The 18,405-nt window shown below is 37.3% G+C and overlaps 2 protein-coding genes across 3 annotated transcripts in view; both read right to left on the reverse strand.

The window, feature by feature from the left end:
* Positions 1-1,674: 1,674 nt before the first annotated feature.
* Positions 1,675-9,176, reverse strand: LOC138040638 (cyclin-dependent kinase 2-like). Its single transcript, XM_068886330.1, has 7 exons — positions 8,967-9,176; positions 8,615-8,692; positions 5,169-5,289; positions 4,139-4,411; positions 3,435-3,496; positions 3,190-3,331; positions 1,675-2,448 (listed from the first exon to the last, which is right to left on the reverse strand). The coding sequence occupies exons 1-7, from the start codon at positions 9,080-9,082 to the stop codon at positions 2,350-2,352; spliced, it is 891 nt and encodes a 296-aa protein (XP_068742431.1). The 5' UTR covers positions 9,083-9,176; the 3' UTR covers positions 1,675-2,349.
* Positions 9,177-11,526: 2,350 nt separating this feature from the next.
* Positions 11,527-18,405, reverse strand: part of LOC138040695 (origin recognition complex subunit 4-like) — a 14,310-nt gene continuing 7,431 nt past the window's right edge. For both annotated transcript variants that reach the window (XM_068886381.1, XM_068886377.1), the window contains exons 6-13: positions 17,897-18,045; positions 16,533-16,636; positions 16,249-16,318; positions 15,906-15,992; positions 14,455-14,563; positions 13,840-13,935; positions 13,348-13,415; positions 11,527-12,547 (exon numbers count right to left, since the gene is read on the reverse strand). In XM_068886381.1, the coding sequence (XP_068742482.1) occupies positions 12,362-12,547; positions 13,348-13,415; positions 13,840-13,935; positions 14,455-14,563; positions 15,906-15,992; positions 16,249-16,318; positions 16,533-16,636; positions 17,897-18,045 (869 nt within the window). In that variant the 3' untranslated portion in view covers positions 11,527-12,361. The remainder of the gene's footprint in view (positions 12,548-13,347; positions 13,416-13,839; positions 13,936-14,454; positions 14,564-15,905; positions 15,993-16,248; positions 16,319-16,532; positions 16,637-17,896; positions 18,046-18,405) is intronic.

The following is an 18,405-nucleotide window of genomic DNA, read 5'->3' on the forward strand; positions in this document are numbered from 1 at the left end:
ATGAAATGAACTTTAAGTGTCAATTGTATTTAGCGCTGAAACACTAATTGGCGACACTGTAAAGTAATCAAAGATTGGTATTTTTTAGGAGGGGGGAAAACCAGGGTACCCAGAGAAAAGCCTCATAGAACAAAGAAAAAAAAACAGCAAACTCAACCTATAATCGAACATCATTTGAATAAGAAATTCACTTAACAAGAGTGGAGGCTACCTGCGGCGTTTAGGTTTTAATAATTATTACTTTGCATTCAATTTTACCTTCTGCTGCACGAATTGATAGAATTTTAATAATACCCAGAAGTTTGAAGCCAGTACAATAAAGACTATCAGATTTAAAAGCTGGCAGTGGCCCAACAGACTTCAAACACCTTACTGATGGCCTAAAAGCAGTTATCTTTTCAGCAAAACATAAATAAAGCTGTTGGCCAAATGTTGGCGGAGGGGAGCTGTTCTTCACATTAAAATTTTACCTAAAAGCTTACATGTTGAAGCTGAACCACACTACCACCTTTAGTAAGGTATTGAAATGCCATAAATACCGGTATTATAAATAAATTACTGAACCAGAATTAATTTGACCATGGTATAAGAAGCAGAGGCAGCCTGGTGTAGCGATTGGGGTGCTGGACTTGTAATTCAGGGTTCCCTAGATTTACCTATCACTTAAAAAAACATGTCATTGTTTCTTAATTAAGGGAAATTTAGGATGATACAACAATTTTGCTTAAGCCTTTCACATGCAACTTACACCAGAACTCAACCACTAGTATTGTGACAAATTAAGCCCAAAGACACCTTTATGGCATTCACAAGCTGTGCATGGGTAAGATGGGAGAAAGGCATGGTCATACTGCTCGTTGCAAGCAAATGTAGTAAGTCAACATCGTACCGTCAAAATCTGACATCTCCCTCAAGTTTTCTCCATTACAACACCTTGGGTGCAGTTGGATATAGCCAACATTTTTGCCTTTGGCCAGGTGAGGTCCTTAAAAGGGGACAGGTTTTGGGTGGACCTACAGACATGGACAAATTCCTTGGGACAAACATTTTATTGTTCAACTCACCTTTTATCGCGTATTCTGGATTCTTTTGCAAGGTTAGCCCTCCTATTCAATGTTGCTTGGGGGAATAGGCCATTTCCGAGTTCACGTTCGTCTCCTCTTCAAAGCGAGTCTAAGTGCGAAGTTTTTGTCACGGTAATTAGTTCTACTTTACATATGAATGAAAACTAATTTTCAATTAACGAAAACTTTGCACTTAGACTTTCTTTGAAGAGGAGGTAGACATGAACTCGAAAATGGTCTATTGAAGTGATAACAGTGTACATGACTGAAAGTGACCAGATTATGCCCGACATTGATTTGATTGTGTGACGGTGGGGGAGCACCTGAAGTCCCAGAAATGAGTACTGAACAGAGATAAAATAATACAAGTGTCCCGAAGGAATTTGTCCACGGTTGTAGATTATGTTAACCCATTTACACCTAAACAGCAGCCCCCACTGATGAGAGAAGTATTTTGGGCATTTGGTATTATGGGTGACCGAACAGTAAAATCTTTTAAGTCTTGCTCTCAGGAAGGAAAGGGCTAAGACTAAAATAATGTCATTTAATGTCAATAATTATGTGTTCAAGCACAAGATTGCAGTTGCACTCAGCAGAAACAACCAAGGAGCAAATTTTTGATGTCTTTATTAATAAATCACTTTTATTTCAGGAGTATACTAAGTAAATTAAGCAATATAAATGCTTTCAAATTTTCATAAGAAATTGGGTGTATCTACAACAATATTATCATCAAACACTCAAACAGAAAATAATGTACAGTACACCCAAAAATGTAAGTTCATTTTTCTTGTAAGGTATGGGTTTTAAGCACCCCAAATGAAGGTGCTTTGATTAGCATAAAAAATTCATGCAGTGTCCCTAATTGTGTTAATGAGTGTGAATGTTCCAAAATATAATAAATAGATACAGCAATGTTTAAAAATGATCTTTTGTCATTTAAGTTATTGCATTGTGCAATGAATCAGGTTCAAGATGTAACTTTTCATCCTTTAATCACACTTTTCATAGATGTGGACTCTATATAAAGTTCAGATCCCGTAGTTTTTGCTGCCGTCAAATTACATTTGCCACCACAAACCTGTTTTCCTTCAGTGACTGATGGCAGACAATAGCAATTTATGTTGAATGATAAAGCTGCAGGAAACACCTGAAGCAAACTGATGATTCTCTCCAATGTGTTTTGAACACCATAAAGAATCTGCAAAAAACACCAGTATTGTGCAAAAGGACGAAAGTCTGTTTTTGCAGATTTTTTTCTTTCCTGTCTTTAAATTAGAGTTGTCTATGACTTGGGAATACTTCTTTTGACATCACTGAAGAACCTGTGGCTAAGAGCATTCCTTGCAGATATACGACTTATTGGTTCATATGTGAGCATTTGCTGTGTAAAGATAAAACAAATTCATCATCAATTGAACGGTGTCCAAGACATTTAACATAAATACATAAACCTATTTAGTACTCAACTGAGCAAAAGAGACTTCAGCAATAGACTTCTTTATCACTTCCAGGTAAACATACTTTGTTTATTCATGCAGCAGTCAGCACCAATAATCTCACAAGAACTAGTCATGCGTACCAGATCAAAGTGGAATTGAAACATACTGTACAAAGAAAACCTCACTTAGCTGAGTGGATAACCATCAGAATACTCAAAATGTGCCACTTGAACATCAAATTTAGGCATAGAGCTCAAGGTAAAATTTCAGGGAGGTGTGTACTTCCACATCTACGGCAACCTTGCGCCCAAACTTTAAATAAAAATATTCTCAGGGTTTCAACCCATTGACCCCTGGGAGTAAGACTTAACGGCAGACAATTTTAATTTAATTTGCCAAGTTGGAGATGCCCCTTACATGGCTGTACGATGTAGCAAGGAAATAATTATGACTGAGGCAAGGTCCATGGTTAAATTCGTATTAAGAAAGTATTAATCATATTAATTTGAATTGATTTGGGTGCTTTTTATGCCTACAGGTAAAGACTGCACTGGGATCCTGCATTATTAAAATGCAAAGAAAATGATGGAGGCAAGTGCCTCTGATTGCCTCATAATGGCTACAGCCGTGCCTTATAACCCTTGAACCATTATTTGGTGCAGTTCACTATTTGTTGCTCTTACCTGCAACAAGTCTGCACCTGGCTGACTTAGGGCAGGAATAACCTGTAGAAGATTTTGCACTGGCCACTTTGGGAAAGAATTTTTATAGTCAGGCAAATCTGATACACCAGGCCATAACCTTTCATCTGGAGTACCAAGTGTTCTGTTGATAAAGGAACAGATACTTACTTGCAACATTGCATAGCAGCTGTCTAAAGCTAAATTGTCCAAAAATTAACAATAAAATTATACCAGATGCTTTTTACCTAAATATTCGAAAAAGTTGATCAATTTCAGAGTCTCCAGGAAAGAGTGCTCTTCTTGTTATCTGCGAAAATTCAAGGAAAGGTGTATAGTTTAAAGAAAACATTTGGGTTTAACAAATGAATATTTCAACTTTAATTTATTTTATTCACCATCAATACGTATAATAAATTAGCGTGTAGTATCGCTGAGTATTTTTATGAGTTGTTCTGTATTTTGATGAGCCCGCTAGGGTGAGTCAAAATACAAAAAACGAGTAGAAATACTCAGCGATACTACACACCAAAACATCTAATAAGCTATTTATTGTCCAACTTTTTTGCACTAAATTTTTAGCAAATGAATTGTAAACAACAGAGAACGTGTGACAGATTTGTGCGGGCAGGGCAACGTCAGCAACTGAACTAGTCAAACCGGTTCTCTACTGTTACAGTACAATATCATGGAATATTTGTACTCGTTTCGCGTGCTTTCTGTACAATAACTAATACAGTTGGATAATAAATAGTATGATAATCAGAAGGTGGTAAGGCATTCCATATCTTTGGACCTTATTAAAGTATAGTGAACTTTTTAATGTTCATTTGAGTGATATGAAATCAAAGGAGAGCTGAAGCTGTAGTATGATAAAGGATTAACATGCTCAGATTGGGTTGAAAATGTAAAGAAATTCACGAAAAATCCATTGAAAGCCTCAACTACTGACCATTTCTGCAAATATACACCCAATGCTCCAGACATCCACAGGAGTTGAATAATAGCGGCACCCTAGAAGAATCTCCGGAGCTCTGTACCACAGAGTTACCACCTCGTGGGTGTAAGACCTGACTGGGACACCAAATGCCCTTGCCAAGCCAAAATCAGCTAGTTTTATTGACCCCTGGGTGTCTATCAGAAGGTTTTGAGGTTTAAGATCTCTGTGTAAAATTCTATGGGAATGGCAGAATGCTATGCCACTTAGTAGCTGGTATAGATAACTCTGCAAAGAAAAATTAAAAAAAATCAAATATTGACTCGAGTAGTATAGGGAAGGAGAGGACAAAAACCAACACAGAATTCTCTACTCTCTCAAATCCCATAAACACCTTGTTTACCCCCCAACAGAACTGCAAAACAATGAGTATGCATTTTTTTTTGGGGGGGGGGGGGGTAAAAAAATTTATTATGAGATTTGAAAAAGTAGGTAAAGTCTGAGCCAAGTGCCCCATCAGGACGGAGCTTATCCCGGTTTCCATGGCATGAAGCAACTAGAAGTATTTCTACTCCCCACTGGATGGGATGCCAGTCCATCGCAGGGTTACCCCCAGCATTTTCCCTGGTACCCATTTATACACCTGGGTGGAGAGAGGCACCGTGGGAGTAAAGTGTCTTGCCCAAGAACACAACACAATGTCCCCGGCCAGGACTCTAACCCGGACCATTTGCTCCGGAGTCGAGCACACTAACCATGAGGCCACCATGCCTCCCAGACAATGGGAAAATTACCAGTGACCTTTGCAATGGTTGTGCCATTTAGCAGTGATGTTATATAAATCCTTTCTTTATTTAGGGAGAATAGCATCATTGAAACAGATTACAGCTGTGTGAAAATTTGTGGTCATAAACCAGGTATTAATGACTAAATTATGGGCCAGCAGAACTTTGGCCAATGTTGCTGGTTGAAACATTACCTCAACCTTAGTTGACAGTGCTGCCAGTGAATAAGCATTTTTAGATATTACAGTTATGTTAATCACCTTCACTAACTGTAAAGAAATTCCTCCTGCAGACACAGAATCCATATACTTTTTAAGATCTCTATCAAGGTACTCAAAAACAAGGAACAGCTTTTTGTCACCGTGGACCACATCTAGTAATCTATGAAAGGAAACAGCAAATTCAGGAGGGGCATACACTGGGTTTTCGTTAAGGGGATTCTGGGAATTGCAGTTTTGAAAAGCGCAAAGCATAATAAAAGCCAGAAGCACACAACCTTGAAGCGCGTAACTTGTAACTCTTTTCCTTGGAACAAAGCTGGGGATTTTAGGGCCAAATATGGACAAAAAGATTAAAGTTGCATGTGCTCCTGGGGAAATGCAAATGAGGAAATTTTTAACCTCAAAAAATCAGCTCTGAACCAAGGTCAAGGTCACGAGCTTCTGTGAAAACATAACAAAAATTATTATTATATGCTTGCAATGTTATGCAATTCCATTTCAACAGGTGAGGACACCTTAAGTCAACATTATAATCTCCTTTTCAAAACTCAGGCATCTCTGGTTTATTCTTATGCAAAATTTCCATGTCTGCTTATCAGTTGAGTAAAGCTAATGGCTTATTTTCCAAATTCAGCTGTTTGACCCTTTCCACCCAAAAAGTGACAACTGAATAGTTTACTCTGTCTCAAATGGGGTAGACTTCCATATACCAGACTAAAATGTTGCAAGAGAAAAAAGCCATGTTAGACCAATTAAAAATTTCTGATTAGGTATTGTTATATTGATTTTTGCTATTGTTTTATGGCCATAAGTAATATTATTATCTGGTATACAAAAGATGATCCAACTAACTTCACATGACTTTACTTGTTAATGGAAGCCGTTTACAGGTTAAAAGGGGTAGTAATAGGGCCGTTTATACAGCAGAAAATAAGCCGCGGCTTACTCTGGCCGCGGCTTACATAAGACGCAAACACCCCGTATAAATGGTACAAAATCTACATTCATGGCTTTCTCAAGCCGTGGCTTATCCTGGCCTTGGAGTTTATACTCGGATAAATAGTTCCTTTCGCGTATTATGTACGCCGTGGCTTATTTTCTCTCATAGAAACGGCCCTATTATCTACATCTATAGCCTTTCCCAGCCAAGAGAGTCATTTACAGCTTTTACTCTGTATAACATCAGATGACTTTACTCTTCAATGAGGGCTGATTCAGGAGTGACTGGGTTAGAGAACTGCTGGGGTAAATCAATGTGATTATCACTTCTTACTTTCTTAAATCAAATAGACCACATTTACTCATGATTCAGTGTCAAGCCAAGGGCAAAGTATTTCAATCCTGTCAAATGAGTCTTAGTACCTGGCACTTATTGAAACCATCTCAACAAGTACATGCTCATATTGATCCTCAAACTTTGGTAAAAAAAGATTGCTTCTTTCCCTACCCTTCTCCTTTGCTTCCAAAGCAACTGCCAAATGCACTTCAATAATTCGAGGTTACTACTAGTTTGTAATTTAAGTAGATAAGGAAATGTGATTAGCTTGCAAAACAAGCAAACATCAGACCAAAAGTGCAAAAAGAATGGTGCAGGAGGGAATAAAAAAAGCACTACCAATTATTATTATTATTATTATTATTATTATTATTACATTATTATTATTATTATTTATTTTGTGTGTGTGAACTTAATGTAAGACTCCTTAGATGCAACTCATTGATGTAAATAATATTGTATATTTACACTGTATGTGAATTTGTCAATTTGTTAACTTATTACTATTAATTTAATTTTTATCTGTACTATTTACGTTGCCAGTTCACTTCTATATACATGTATATATATGACTTCACACAAGTTTAGGTTTCACGAGTAACCATCGTTTTAATGAACTGAACTCCAGTCGTTAAAATTGCCTCAGTGATGAGTGTGGTACTTGTACCATACAAAACAGTTCTGTAGCATTAAAACGATGGTTACTCGTGAAACCTAAACTTGTGTGAAGTCATAGTGATTGCTCCTCAATCGATTGAGTTGAGCGCTCTACGAAATACGTTCTACTCAAAGAAAGAAATTATATGTATGTATATATATGTATCATCTAATTCCTGTGGTAGTGGCCATCTCGAAAGCATTTGCAACTATGGCCACTACTACACACTTTTTCCTCCTTCTTTTTTTTAATTGTTATGTCCATTATGTATTTTCTGCAATAGTGCATAATAATAAATCTTAAAATCTTAAATCTTCAGTGCAACACTTGCAATATTAACAAACTAGTTCAACAAATAATCTCCAGAGATTTGTTTAGTACCAAGTGTCACAGCAAATAATTACAATTAGATAAGTTAGAGCGAGTTTCAATCGAGTGTCATAAAACCAAAACCAAACTAATTACTTTGGCCAATCAAAAAGGACGGAGGGAAAGCGTGGGAAAATGTGCATGTGCAAGCCACGATTGGTTTTGGTTTCACTTCTGATTGGTTGAAAAAGTGGCGCGAGAACTTTGAACCAATCAATGAGTGAGGTAATGCAAAACCAAAGTAATTCACTAATTACTTTCGACACTCAATTGAAAACCGCTCTATTAATAAAAAATCAATAACTTCAATTCTGGTAAAATCTACCCGCCCACAAGACAGAAGTTTTGAAGAACGCAAATGGTTTCGTTTTCTTGCTCTCACTTAACACGTGGTCATACAGCATTAAAAAGAATAGAGTGACAATGTAATTTTACGATTTGATGATATGTAAGAATAAGTTTCGTTTCGATGATGGGCTTAATGCTCGTTTCTCCACCGTTGTTTAAGCCCCAGTTCATTTCTGCTTATGCCGGTAGCTTCTTTTTCTTTTGGAGCTTAAAATGTCTTCTGTGAGCGCGATAAAAAGCCAATGCGATGTAAAGTTATCCTTACCCATAATGGGCGCTCATATTACAACTTGAAATTTCAATCACATAAAATTTACACGTAAAACGTATTGTGCTTCTTTAATTAAGCTTGCTCATTTGTTCAGAAGATGTCTTACCTTTCGTTAGTGCGACTGAGATACGGCTCAAGGATAAAAACAAAAAAAAGCCAAATAAAGTTTAATTAAAATTCAGATATCTAACTGGAGGCACGTGATAGCCTTTGATGTGGCCAATTTTGACTATAAAACTTTTCCTTGCAGTTAAGTTAATTTAAAACGATTTTCACTTTCACCATTCACTCCCAATCGCTCATTACTCAAATAAACACTCACTTGAGGCATCGAAAATCTAAAGCACGCGAAGGTCAAGTTCCTCGTTAACTATATTATGGGTGTATTGATAGCGCTTATTTGTGATTTCTGCAAGGTTTTCTCCTCAACTTATAGGAAATAACGGCGAGGTAAGGAGGCTAAGAAACGGACTATCTCAGAAACAAAATTTGAATAAAGGAAAAGCCTATGTACATAATAAGCTTATAGAGGCCATTGAAGCCAGCAAGAAGGCAGCACATACCTGACAACATTGGGATGATTCAATTCTTTCAACAAAGATATTTCTCTTATCGCTGTACTTGGGACTCCATCAGATTCCCTGCAACACAAAGCTCATTTTTTAACCAAACCTGAACTCTTGTGAACAATGCAAACAGCAACCAAGAACCAAATTATGCGAACAACGTGACGTCCCATTCATTGTTCGCCATCATGTTCTTTCGACCAATTTTCTTTCCACCGCAGTGAACATAAGATTAAGTTTCTTTTCGAAGTTTGAGACCAATTGTCGCACGATTTTCACGTCAGGACTGTCTCTGATGAAGTCCCTACTTTTGTGTAGTAAGCTAGCCAAGGTCACAGATATCACTCACGTATCAAGTCGTATCTTTTTCAGCGCAACAGTTTGCCCAGTTTCTCTGTCCTTTGCTTTATACACGACTCCATACGTCCCCTCTCCAATTTTTTCTAGCTTGAGAAAAGCCTCCATTGGGAGAGAGGAAAAAGGACCAATTTCCTCGCAAATTCAATACACATTCAAGTTTCATGCATCTCTTTCAGTTTGCATCGTTCGCGCTTGTTGTTACACTGGTGATTGGTTGATGTTTCCCGCGTTACAAAATGATTGGCTATCACGCAGAAATCTCGCAAATCTGATTGGCTAAATGCTAGACGAGTCCTTTTACCGGGTCAGTTGTCATACCCAATCACAGTTAACATGGCTGATGAAATAGTAAAGCTTGCTACCCTGTTATAGGAGAGAAATTTATCGATCTTTAATTTGCTGTCATGTAAAACATTTGTCTTTAAGGAAAAGAGATTTAAACTTCTCTTAACTGGGCCGTATAATTTCTCTTCCTTCATTTTCCACGAAGACTTGGGTGAAATAATCCCAGGGAGTATATCGTGTTTTACAAATACAGAAAGAATCCTAAACATACCTTAAGCTTGATTAGACCTAAACGAAAGCTTTTAGGCCTAATGTTGACATTTGTAAACTGATTAATAGGGTTGTTTCGAGACAAAACAATGACCTAGGGCTTGTGACATGTGTTTTGTACCTGCCCAATTGCGAGCTAAACATTGGCTGATGTCTCGAAGCAAATATCTAAAAAGACTTTTCAAAATGAAGCCCAGGCTCAAGCAGTGCGACTGGTTGAGTACTAAGGGCATAGAACTAGTGCCACTAGCTGCAAAGTACAAATCCCACATATTCCTTTATCTGTTTCAAATTTCATTTGCCACTTGACAAAGAAAATCCTAGCAACACAATAAAGGTAATTTGTATTCACAAAATAAGAAAATATGGAATTCAATCAACACCAACGAAAAAGAACCCCCCCCCCCCCCCAAACCCCTGACAGAACAAAAAATGAGCAAAGCAAAAGTCCAGTTGCACACTGGACCCAGTCCTTGTACAGCACAACAGAGTGAGGATAGCATCTGTGCCTGTAAACCCATAAGAAGTGACTCAGGGGCAGATCCAGGATTTTTCTTAGGACGGGGTACACCATCAAGGAATGTCGTAGCTGACTGGTGACTTTTTTTTTTTGGAGAATACCGGTTGTATTAGAAAACCGCAGGTCACCTCAGGAAGGGGGGGAGGTATGTGTGTGTGCACCCAATTTAATTAAATTGTATCCAAATCTACAAGAATATCCATTGTACCAAAATGGTGCACTTCTGTTTGCTATCACGGTCATATTTTAATGTATTTTACAATGAAAGACAAAGCTTACATGGGCTCAAACCAGATCCAACAATTATTATTTCAAAGAACTGCCTTCTCCAAAGGATTGAGTCTAAGACAGCGTTTCACATTTTAAGGCAATTTTATGATGCCATATAAGATAGCAACCAATAATATTATTCCTTAACAAGATGCACTCATTGTGACACAGATGAAACTCTGCAAAGTTAACAAGAATTTTCTGAAGTGGATTCAAAGCCACCTTAACTGTAAATTTTTCTTTTTCCAAGGAGTTTCATTTGAACCTGCTAATTGCTTCCCAGTGATGTAAAAATTAATGGGGGGTTACAAAGTTTTGTTTCACATGGTACTGTAACATGGTTGTTTGGTGATACAGTGTTGTAGAGTCGATCCTCTTAAAGTGTTAAAACTTGTTGAAGGCCTTCTTTGGGCCTTAAACAATTTTAAACTTGACAGGAAAGCCAAGCCTATATTTCACCTCATTGTATGTTTTACAAGACATAGTGCAGCTGAGAAGATGAACCAGGGACTACCAGAAACAATCAGTGGTCAGAACATTTCTCGAACTGGAGATCCCCAGATCGCAAGGCAAGCGCATTGACCACTGCACAGCACTGCCTCCTCTATTTCACCTCATTTTATGTATTACTAATCACACTGCACCATATCTCTTAATTAGTGAATTTGAAACCCCTAAGGCCTGAAAAAATAATGCACTTATGCACTTAAAGGGACGATGTCACAAGAAAATAAAAGGTTGACCATTTAATTGTTTTTATTAAATTTATGATATCTTTTTGACACTAACATAAGAACTTGAGATGTTGAAATCACCTCTCTCTCAACAGTTTGCAGTTTTTCTTGACCTTACATTTTGCGCGGTTGTATGGATATGCGGGAAAAGCAGATCTCAACAAGTGTTATTAAAATCCAAAAAGAAAATCAGGGGTAGCCATGCATTTTTCAAAGATAATTAATCAACAATATTAGTTAAAATTTTTAAAATACAAAGCAATGTATGGCATTCCTTTCCAAATTAAAGCTTAATTATCTCTGAAAAATGCATGGCTACCCCTGATTTTCTTTTTGGATAGCAAGAGCACTTGCTAAGTTCTGCTTTCTCTGAATAGTTTTAAACCGCACAAAAATATCCCTGCATTGGATAGGACAACCGATAGGAAATCCGAGTATCTGGAGATGCGCAGAATACAAGAGTAGGGACCGTCCTTAACATAGCTTTATTGAATTAGTGCAACAAAAAAAAAACACTGGTCTCTTGCCCTTGTCATTTGCATGTCCTTATTTAACCTATTGAGTCCTGGGAGTGAGGCTTAATGGATTTACTCTGTCTAACGCCAGACGATTTTACTTGCGCAGTCCAGGGTGGCTCCAGTTGACGACAATGGGTTAAACCTAGTGGAGAATTTCTTCTCTATTCGGCTTGATCCAGTCACAGCAACTGGTATAATATTGTTAATATTGTACATTGAATAATCTTCCTGTTCTAAAGCTAGTCACAATGAACTGCAAGTACACTTTAAGCCATTGGTCAGGAATAACTGTACCTTGCATCTACTTCCCACTGTCAATCGGTTTGCTGAGTTGTCATGAAATTACAGACACTGTCACTATTTTCATAACAACCGTAACAAGTTATTTCAAATAACACTGTTACTTTATACCATAAGTATCACAAATCTTTGAGATAATGGGGTCCTAATTTCATTGTTATCCTCTGGGCCTGCACTACCGGTAATTACAATATTGGCTGCATTTCCTGGGCTCCAAGTCAATATTTTCCTTATCACAATGTATTAAATGAGAGAGCTGCCCCCTTCTACACAAGGTACCTTCATTTTCATGTCAGGGACCAAGGTTGGTCATGGTCATAGAGACACGTCAGTCCATTGAGAGCTACAATTAATACAATTTTGAGACAATCTCTAAAATACTTGTAGCTTTGTGCTGTTTCAAACATCAAAGAGCTAATCTTCTGTATGCATGGAGGTTTTTACATCTGAAATTGGACAGATCCAAACATTGGCACCGACTTCTTATTTAATCTACCACAGCATTCATCGCCCATTGTCTGACTTCTGTGGGACAATCTGGATATTTTTGAACTGCTTCATTTATTTGAGTGGGATCCACTAACAATGTCACAAGTTTGAATTCTTTTGGAGTATTTTTGGCTAAGCTGTCAATCGACTTCACAAATTCTACAGCTATCAGGTGTTCAAATGCCTGAAAAGAACAAGAGAAAACACAACTTGAAATGCAGGTTACAAAGACCACTTTCGTAAAAAGCAACAACAGGTCTCTACATTCCTTTGTATTTAATATATGTTAACTCGACCTAATGTCCTCATTTTTGAACAAATATTCTTTTGAACTTTTTGCTTGTCATAGCGAGGCTAGAAAGGCTAAGTTATTAGAATATATAAAAAAAGAATATTTTATGGGGCAGCCATTACAGAACAGGTCTATGTATATGTACCTAGTTGCTCTTTTCAGGTTTTGATGGTACTCTTGGGAAAAAAGCAGAAGACAACTTTTTGTATGCTTTATTTTCCCTTTGAGCAGTTTTGGCACATTATAGACAGTGCTTTGAAAAGGTAGGAAATGAGACGCTGTATCAAGAAAATACAAAAACAGAGCAAGAGCATTGCTCTTTTTGCCGCATACAATACAGTAAATTAAAGTTTACAGAAATAAGTTTACAGAAAATTAGTGCAGTTGATTTTTCTTTTGGGACAATTTGCATAATGAAATCACCCCAAAGAGCTACAATAGGTGTTATTGTTGGGAGTTCTTGATTCACTAGATCCTTACCCAATTTCGAAAGAGTAGAAAATGATTAATCACAATATCAATATGGATCAAAATAGCATGATTGGTGATCCAATTCAGTCATGAGCCAAAATAAGACTCAGTTTTTTCCAGGATAGTATGCCCAGCACTATACATGTATGCCACCACTTGGTTTCCCTTATTGGATTTCATGATCAATCAATGGATGGTTGCTCATTGTCCATAAGGTTTACCTTCAGCACAACAGGTTTTTCAAAAGACTGCACAGAGTGGCCTCTGGTTTGGGAGAATTTTTGATATTCTGGAAAGAATGTCGGAAAAGAAAAGTTAGCCTTCTCAAAGTGCATTGAACGGTTGGAAAAAGAACACTCATGCGGGTAACTGTTCAAGAATCATACTCAAAGACTAAAAATAGAGGGCAAGATAAAAAACGTTTCATATATAGTTCGTACTATCATCACTTTCTGGATTCACCCCAGTTAATTGGTCTGTTTGAATGTTTAACAATATTTTATTTTGTTCGTCTGTCAGTCAGTCTGTTGGCATGTCAACTATCCTTCCATTCCATTGTTCTATTTTTTATGTATGGTAAGTTCACTGGCATGTTACCCTCACAAGCAAATGCCACATTTACAAAGTGATTCGACAAGCACTTGCTTTTAACAATACACTTACCCATAATCCATTTTCAAAGAGAAAAAAAGAAAGCTTCTGTAGTAAGATACCTTTATACACCATTTCAAAATTGAACGGTTCCCCTTCAAATGTTGTGGTCAGGTGTTTCATGGCAATGATCAAGCAGAGCTCTAAAACTGAAACACCTAGGAAGAGAAAGTAAAATTTAAGGCTCTTAAAATTTAGAGGACATTTCTTACATCAAGTTTGACCCATTCAAGTTGGCCCCTTGTTCAAACTTCCTAGATTTTTCTTTTTTTCTTGAAAAATGAACAGCCCTGAAGCTTGGAATAAAGTACTGTCATAATGTAAAAATATTAAGCTTGATGTAAGAAGTAACCAAGGGTAAAATAATACAGTATGGTAGGAGGTGTTCTGAAGTAATCAGGTTTTCAAGTTTTTGAGAGCACCTTGTACCATAATTTTACTTAGAAGTTGTTTTTTACTGAACTCAAAATTTGAAAACAAAAAGAAATAAAAAGCATTGATTATTGCTTCTCTAAATGAAATAACTTCTTTTATTTATTTATTGCTTTTCGAAAGAATGGAAGAGGATGTAGACCTTAAGGCAAATGTGGGCAAACCCATACACTCCAACTTTACGAAATAGTTTTCAGTCAAGCACAATACATCACAAGAACATATACACTTTATAACATACCTACCACATAACATGGCAGCTTTACAGTCCACAGCTAATTTTGACTGTGCATCAATCAAGTCTTTGGGTTCTATAAATGGATGATCATGAGAAATGCTGCATACTGGAAGGGCCTGTAAAAGATGATGTTTTAATAGAACTGTGAGTGGACTGGATCTTGGTTTGATGCACAGGATAACATGCTTGGAATGGACTCAAGGCAGACTGGGTCAACTATTGGTTGACTGTTGACCAACGCATTGCCTGCCACGTTGCTCAACCTTTTGGTTGGATACGGCATGACTATTCTGTGGGTGGGGGATAAGGGTTAAGGGTACCCTAGCTGAAACAACCCAAGCCTTTGCAAAAATGCTAACCTTAGGCCTAAAAATTATCTAACACATCATGTTAAGGCCCAAGGTTTGTATTTTTGTAAACGTTAGGGTTGTTTCAGCGATGGTAGCCTTCAACAACCACCCCCACCCCACCCCCTACCCTTCACTCCCACCCACGCAATAGTCATGCCAGGTGGATAGGATTCATTACCATAACTCTCTGGAGATATAGTGCCTGGTGTGGTGGTCCCACCCTTGGAGTATGTTATGGTTGAGAGAGTTAATAGAGAAAAGATATCAGTATAAGCTAACCATAACCATAACAGTCAGTTATCTCATTTGTGGCCTTCAAAGCAACTCAACTGAAATAAGAGGAAATTGAACCGCTACCTCTCAATGAGAGGGGAAAGCGAAGTACCCAGATATGTCCAGAAATGTCGCTAATGTCTTCTTGCTCTACTCCCCAACTTCAACATAATTTAATTTGTCTTGGAATGTCACAGAGTTTCTCCAAAATACTACTCCTCAAGTAAGTATAAACAGCTGCTGCATTTACCCTAAGTGACTTTAAAATAAGGCTAACCTTTAGCCTCACCGTATTGTTGGAAATAGGAAGCAAAGGCTTGAGACGCTTTCCATTTGACAGAACTGACCAGCCACAACACCTTCAAATTTACACACCTTGAAGAAGATAATTATTTTATATACTCCTCCAGAAGAATGCGAGGATCATGCAAATGTTCCTTCACATTTTTGCATTTTCTTTGCAAACTAACAGTTCTGGTTGGCCAGTTCTGACAAGAAGAAAAAGAAAAAGAAGAAACTTTATTTTGTACTCTATTCTTGCCTTAGTATTACTTACAATAAATTGGAGACAAAAGGTAAGCGCCCTTGGATGTAAAGGGACACTTTGTATTGGATCTCAAAATTGGGTGTGCATTTCTGGATATAAATGGAAGTACTTGGTGAACCACCACTCAGAGCAGAGCAGAGAACTTACTAACTAAGTCCTGCAATCACTCCTGTGCAACATCGGTGGACAGCAAGAGCTCTCAAGTAACTTTGCTGACCCTGTTCACTTGTTAATAGGCTAAACTAAATATTAAGTGGTTTGTGCAGTGTACATATTTGTGCAACTTACAAGCAGGCGATGTAAGCTTCTAACATCTTTTGTTACACAGTATTGCCTCTTGAAGACTGCTTTGGCTTTATCATCTTCTATTAATTCCTGCAGATGTAATAAAGAGATTATGGCTGCAAACTCTGCTGGGCTTCAAGCAACGTTTTTAACAACAGTGTCTTTACAGACAGAAATAAGCTAGCTTTAGTAGCTTTCTCTCTTTGAAATGTCAAAGTTAAAACTTTGAAGTACTTTTTAAAAAGTGCTCTCTGGGCAGCTATTTTCTCTGTAAACAGTTAGCAAAATATGGAAAGCTACCATGAAGGACAGCCTCATTAATACTTGAATCAACACGATATACTACCGTGATGTGGGAATTCCAAGCTTTGACAAACTGTTTGTCTTTAAAGTTTGATGGCAAACCCAATACAGACCTGGAAAATAATAAAAATAGAAATAAACATAAAAGGACATTTTATGTTATAAAATTATCCTGGAATACAACTGGTTTTAAACATATCATTCTTTATCACATGATTGGTATCTGATCCAAATATTTTATTTAGTTTATCAACTTTTAATGTATAACTGGACGAGGGGAGCAGTACATGCATAATTATTGTACAGCAGCAATTGAGACAACAATACCTCACTATTAGCAAGTAATCTTCGAATGTCTCTGAATTAAAGAGATGAATCTGCCGGTGAGAGAATCTTGACTTCACTCTTTTCTCAAGAAGTTCTACCACATCCTAAAGAAAACAATGCGTTTCTGGTGACTTATCTACATTATAATTTTATATCTTGCGATTGTATGTCTTTCAGTTCTTGCAGTGGGCTACCTAATTATAAATTACAGCATAAAGTTGTTTTACCTGCTTTAAAGGAGGTTAAGTGCCTTCATTGGCTTTTAGAAGAAAGATGAAGCAATGATATGTACATCATGTAAACAGGGCTGTCACTAAGATTTCAGGCTGCCAGGTACAGAAAAAGAGTAGGCAGGGAACAAAGGGGTGCTAGGGGTTTTTTTCTAGAGACACGACCCACTCTCCCCCACACCAAAATGGTACTTGCAGAGTTTACTTAAACTCAAATTCAATATTTCACTAAACAGTCTTGTGTACATACACTGTAAATGAATTCTCAAAGAAGAAAGCATCTTTATAGAGCAAATATTATTATGAATCATCATTTACATGTGTCACATCACGGCCATGGTTATTTTTTTCTTTTGCGAGTTGAAAACTGGCAAGATGCTGCCAGGGAAAAGCCTCTTGCTTTTCACAGGTTTGAATCCAATGTCCTTGATTTTTTTAAGCATGGTTTCTTCCCAATAATAATTTGAATTAGGAACAAATACATGTAACAAGAAAATGATAAGTACTGTATCTCCAGACATGCCGACAAGAGGAAAACCTTATGTGCTAGGCACACCATAACATGCAAACATTCACTAAGGATAAAAGCAAATTAAATGTCTTGTTGAAGTGAAATACATTGTATTCCTGAGCACTCAGCGAGCTGCATTTCCGCTCAAAACAAATACCGGTAGGAAAGGAACAAAAAAATGGGCAGAGAATGAGGTCTACATAGCTTTGACTCAATTAACTGGAGGCTACACTCATAATAGAGAAGATATTGATTTAATTCTTCTGCCTCTTTCTTGACATAATTATTAAGATTGACTATGCAGAGTTTCTGCATGCATGTACAATGACCCTTACATTTCAAGTTTGGAGACGGTATATTCAGAAAGTCACCAAAAATTAAATATGAATAGCACTTTGTGCCATAAATATAATTCAGAACTTCTCAGTGGGTTGTCAGGAATGACATGCATTGTGGTACACATGAGCTACACTGCACTGTACGAATTTAGATTTTTATCCAGTTTTGACCTAAAATCAGAACTTTTAGAATGACAGTGCCCCTTTAACCTTCTACCAAATTAAATTTGAGCTACATCTAAAAACAATAATACATTTTATATATCACTGTATTCAAATACTAACCAGCCTACAAGTAAGTCCTACAACACAAATAGGGGTCTGGGCTGTCTGTGACACATCAAATAGGTTGTACAGTAATGACTGGTTCTTGTGATTGGTAAAGAGATCAAACTCGTCTAAAATGAACAAAACTGACTGGCTTTCCTGTCCCCCTGTGAATCAATGAAATGAGGTGAATTTTCTGCTAGAACCTTCTATATAACTACAGATATACAACTGCACAAGCAAATTATAACCAAACAAACTGATATAATTTTGTGGTCAAGCTAACAAGTAAAATGTATGAATTTTCTCTTGGTTAATACTTCTGTGGTACATGTGTAACTACTACTATGCTGCAGTCAGGTACTAATATAAACCTAGATTTAGCCAAGCCTAAAAGCGGACCTCCCTGGTTATTTACTCTTACAATAAGTTAACCTGGCTTGAGCCTGCGATCCTGGTCAGCGATCGAATTTAAAAAAAGAGTTGACCTCAATGGGCTCTAAACTTGAGCCCGCAATATGATCACA

This window comes from Montipora capricornis, chromosome 1, assembly GCF_036669925.1.
Source record: "Montipora capricornis isolate CH-2021 chromosome 1, ASM3666992v2, whole genome shotgun sequence".
NCBI lineage: Eukaryota > Metazoa > Cnidaria > Anthozoa > Scleractinia > Acroporidae > Montipora > Montipora capricornis.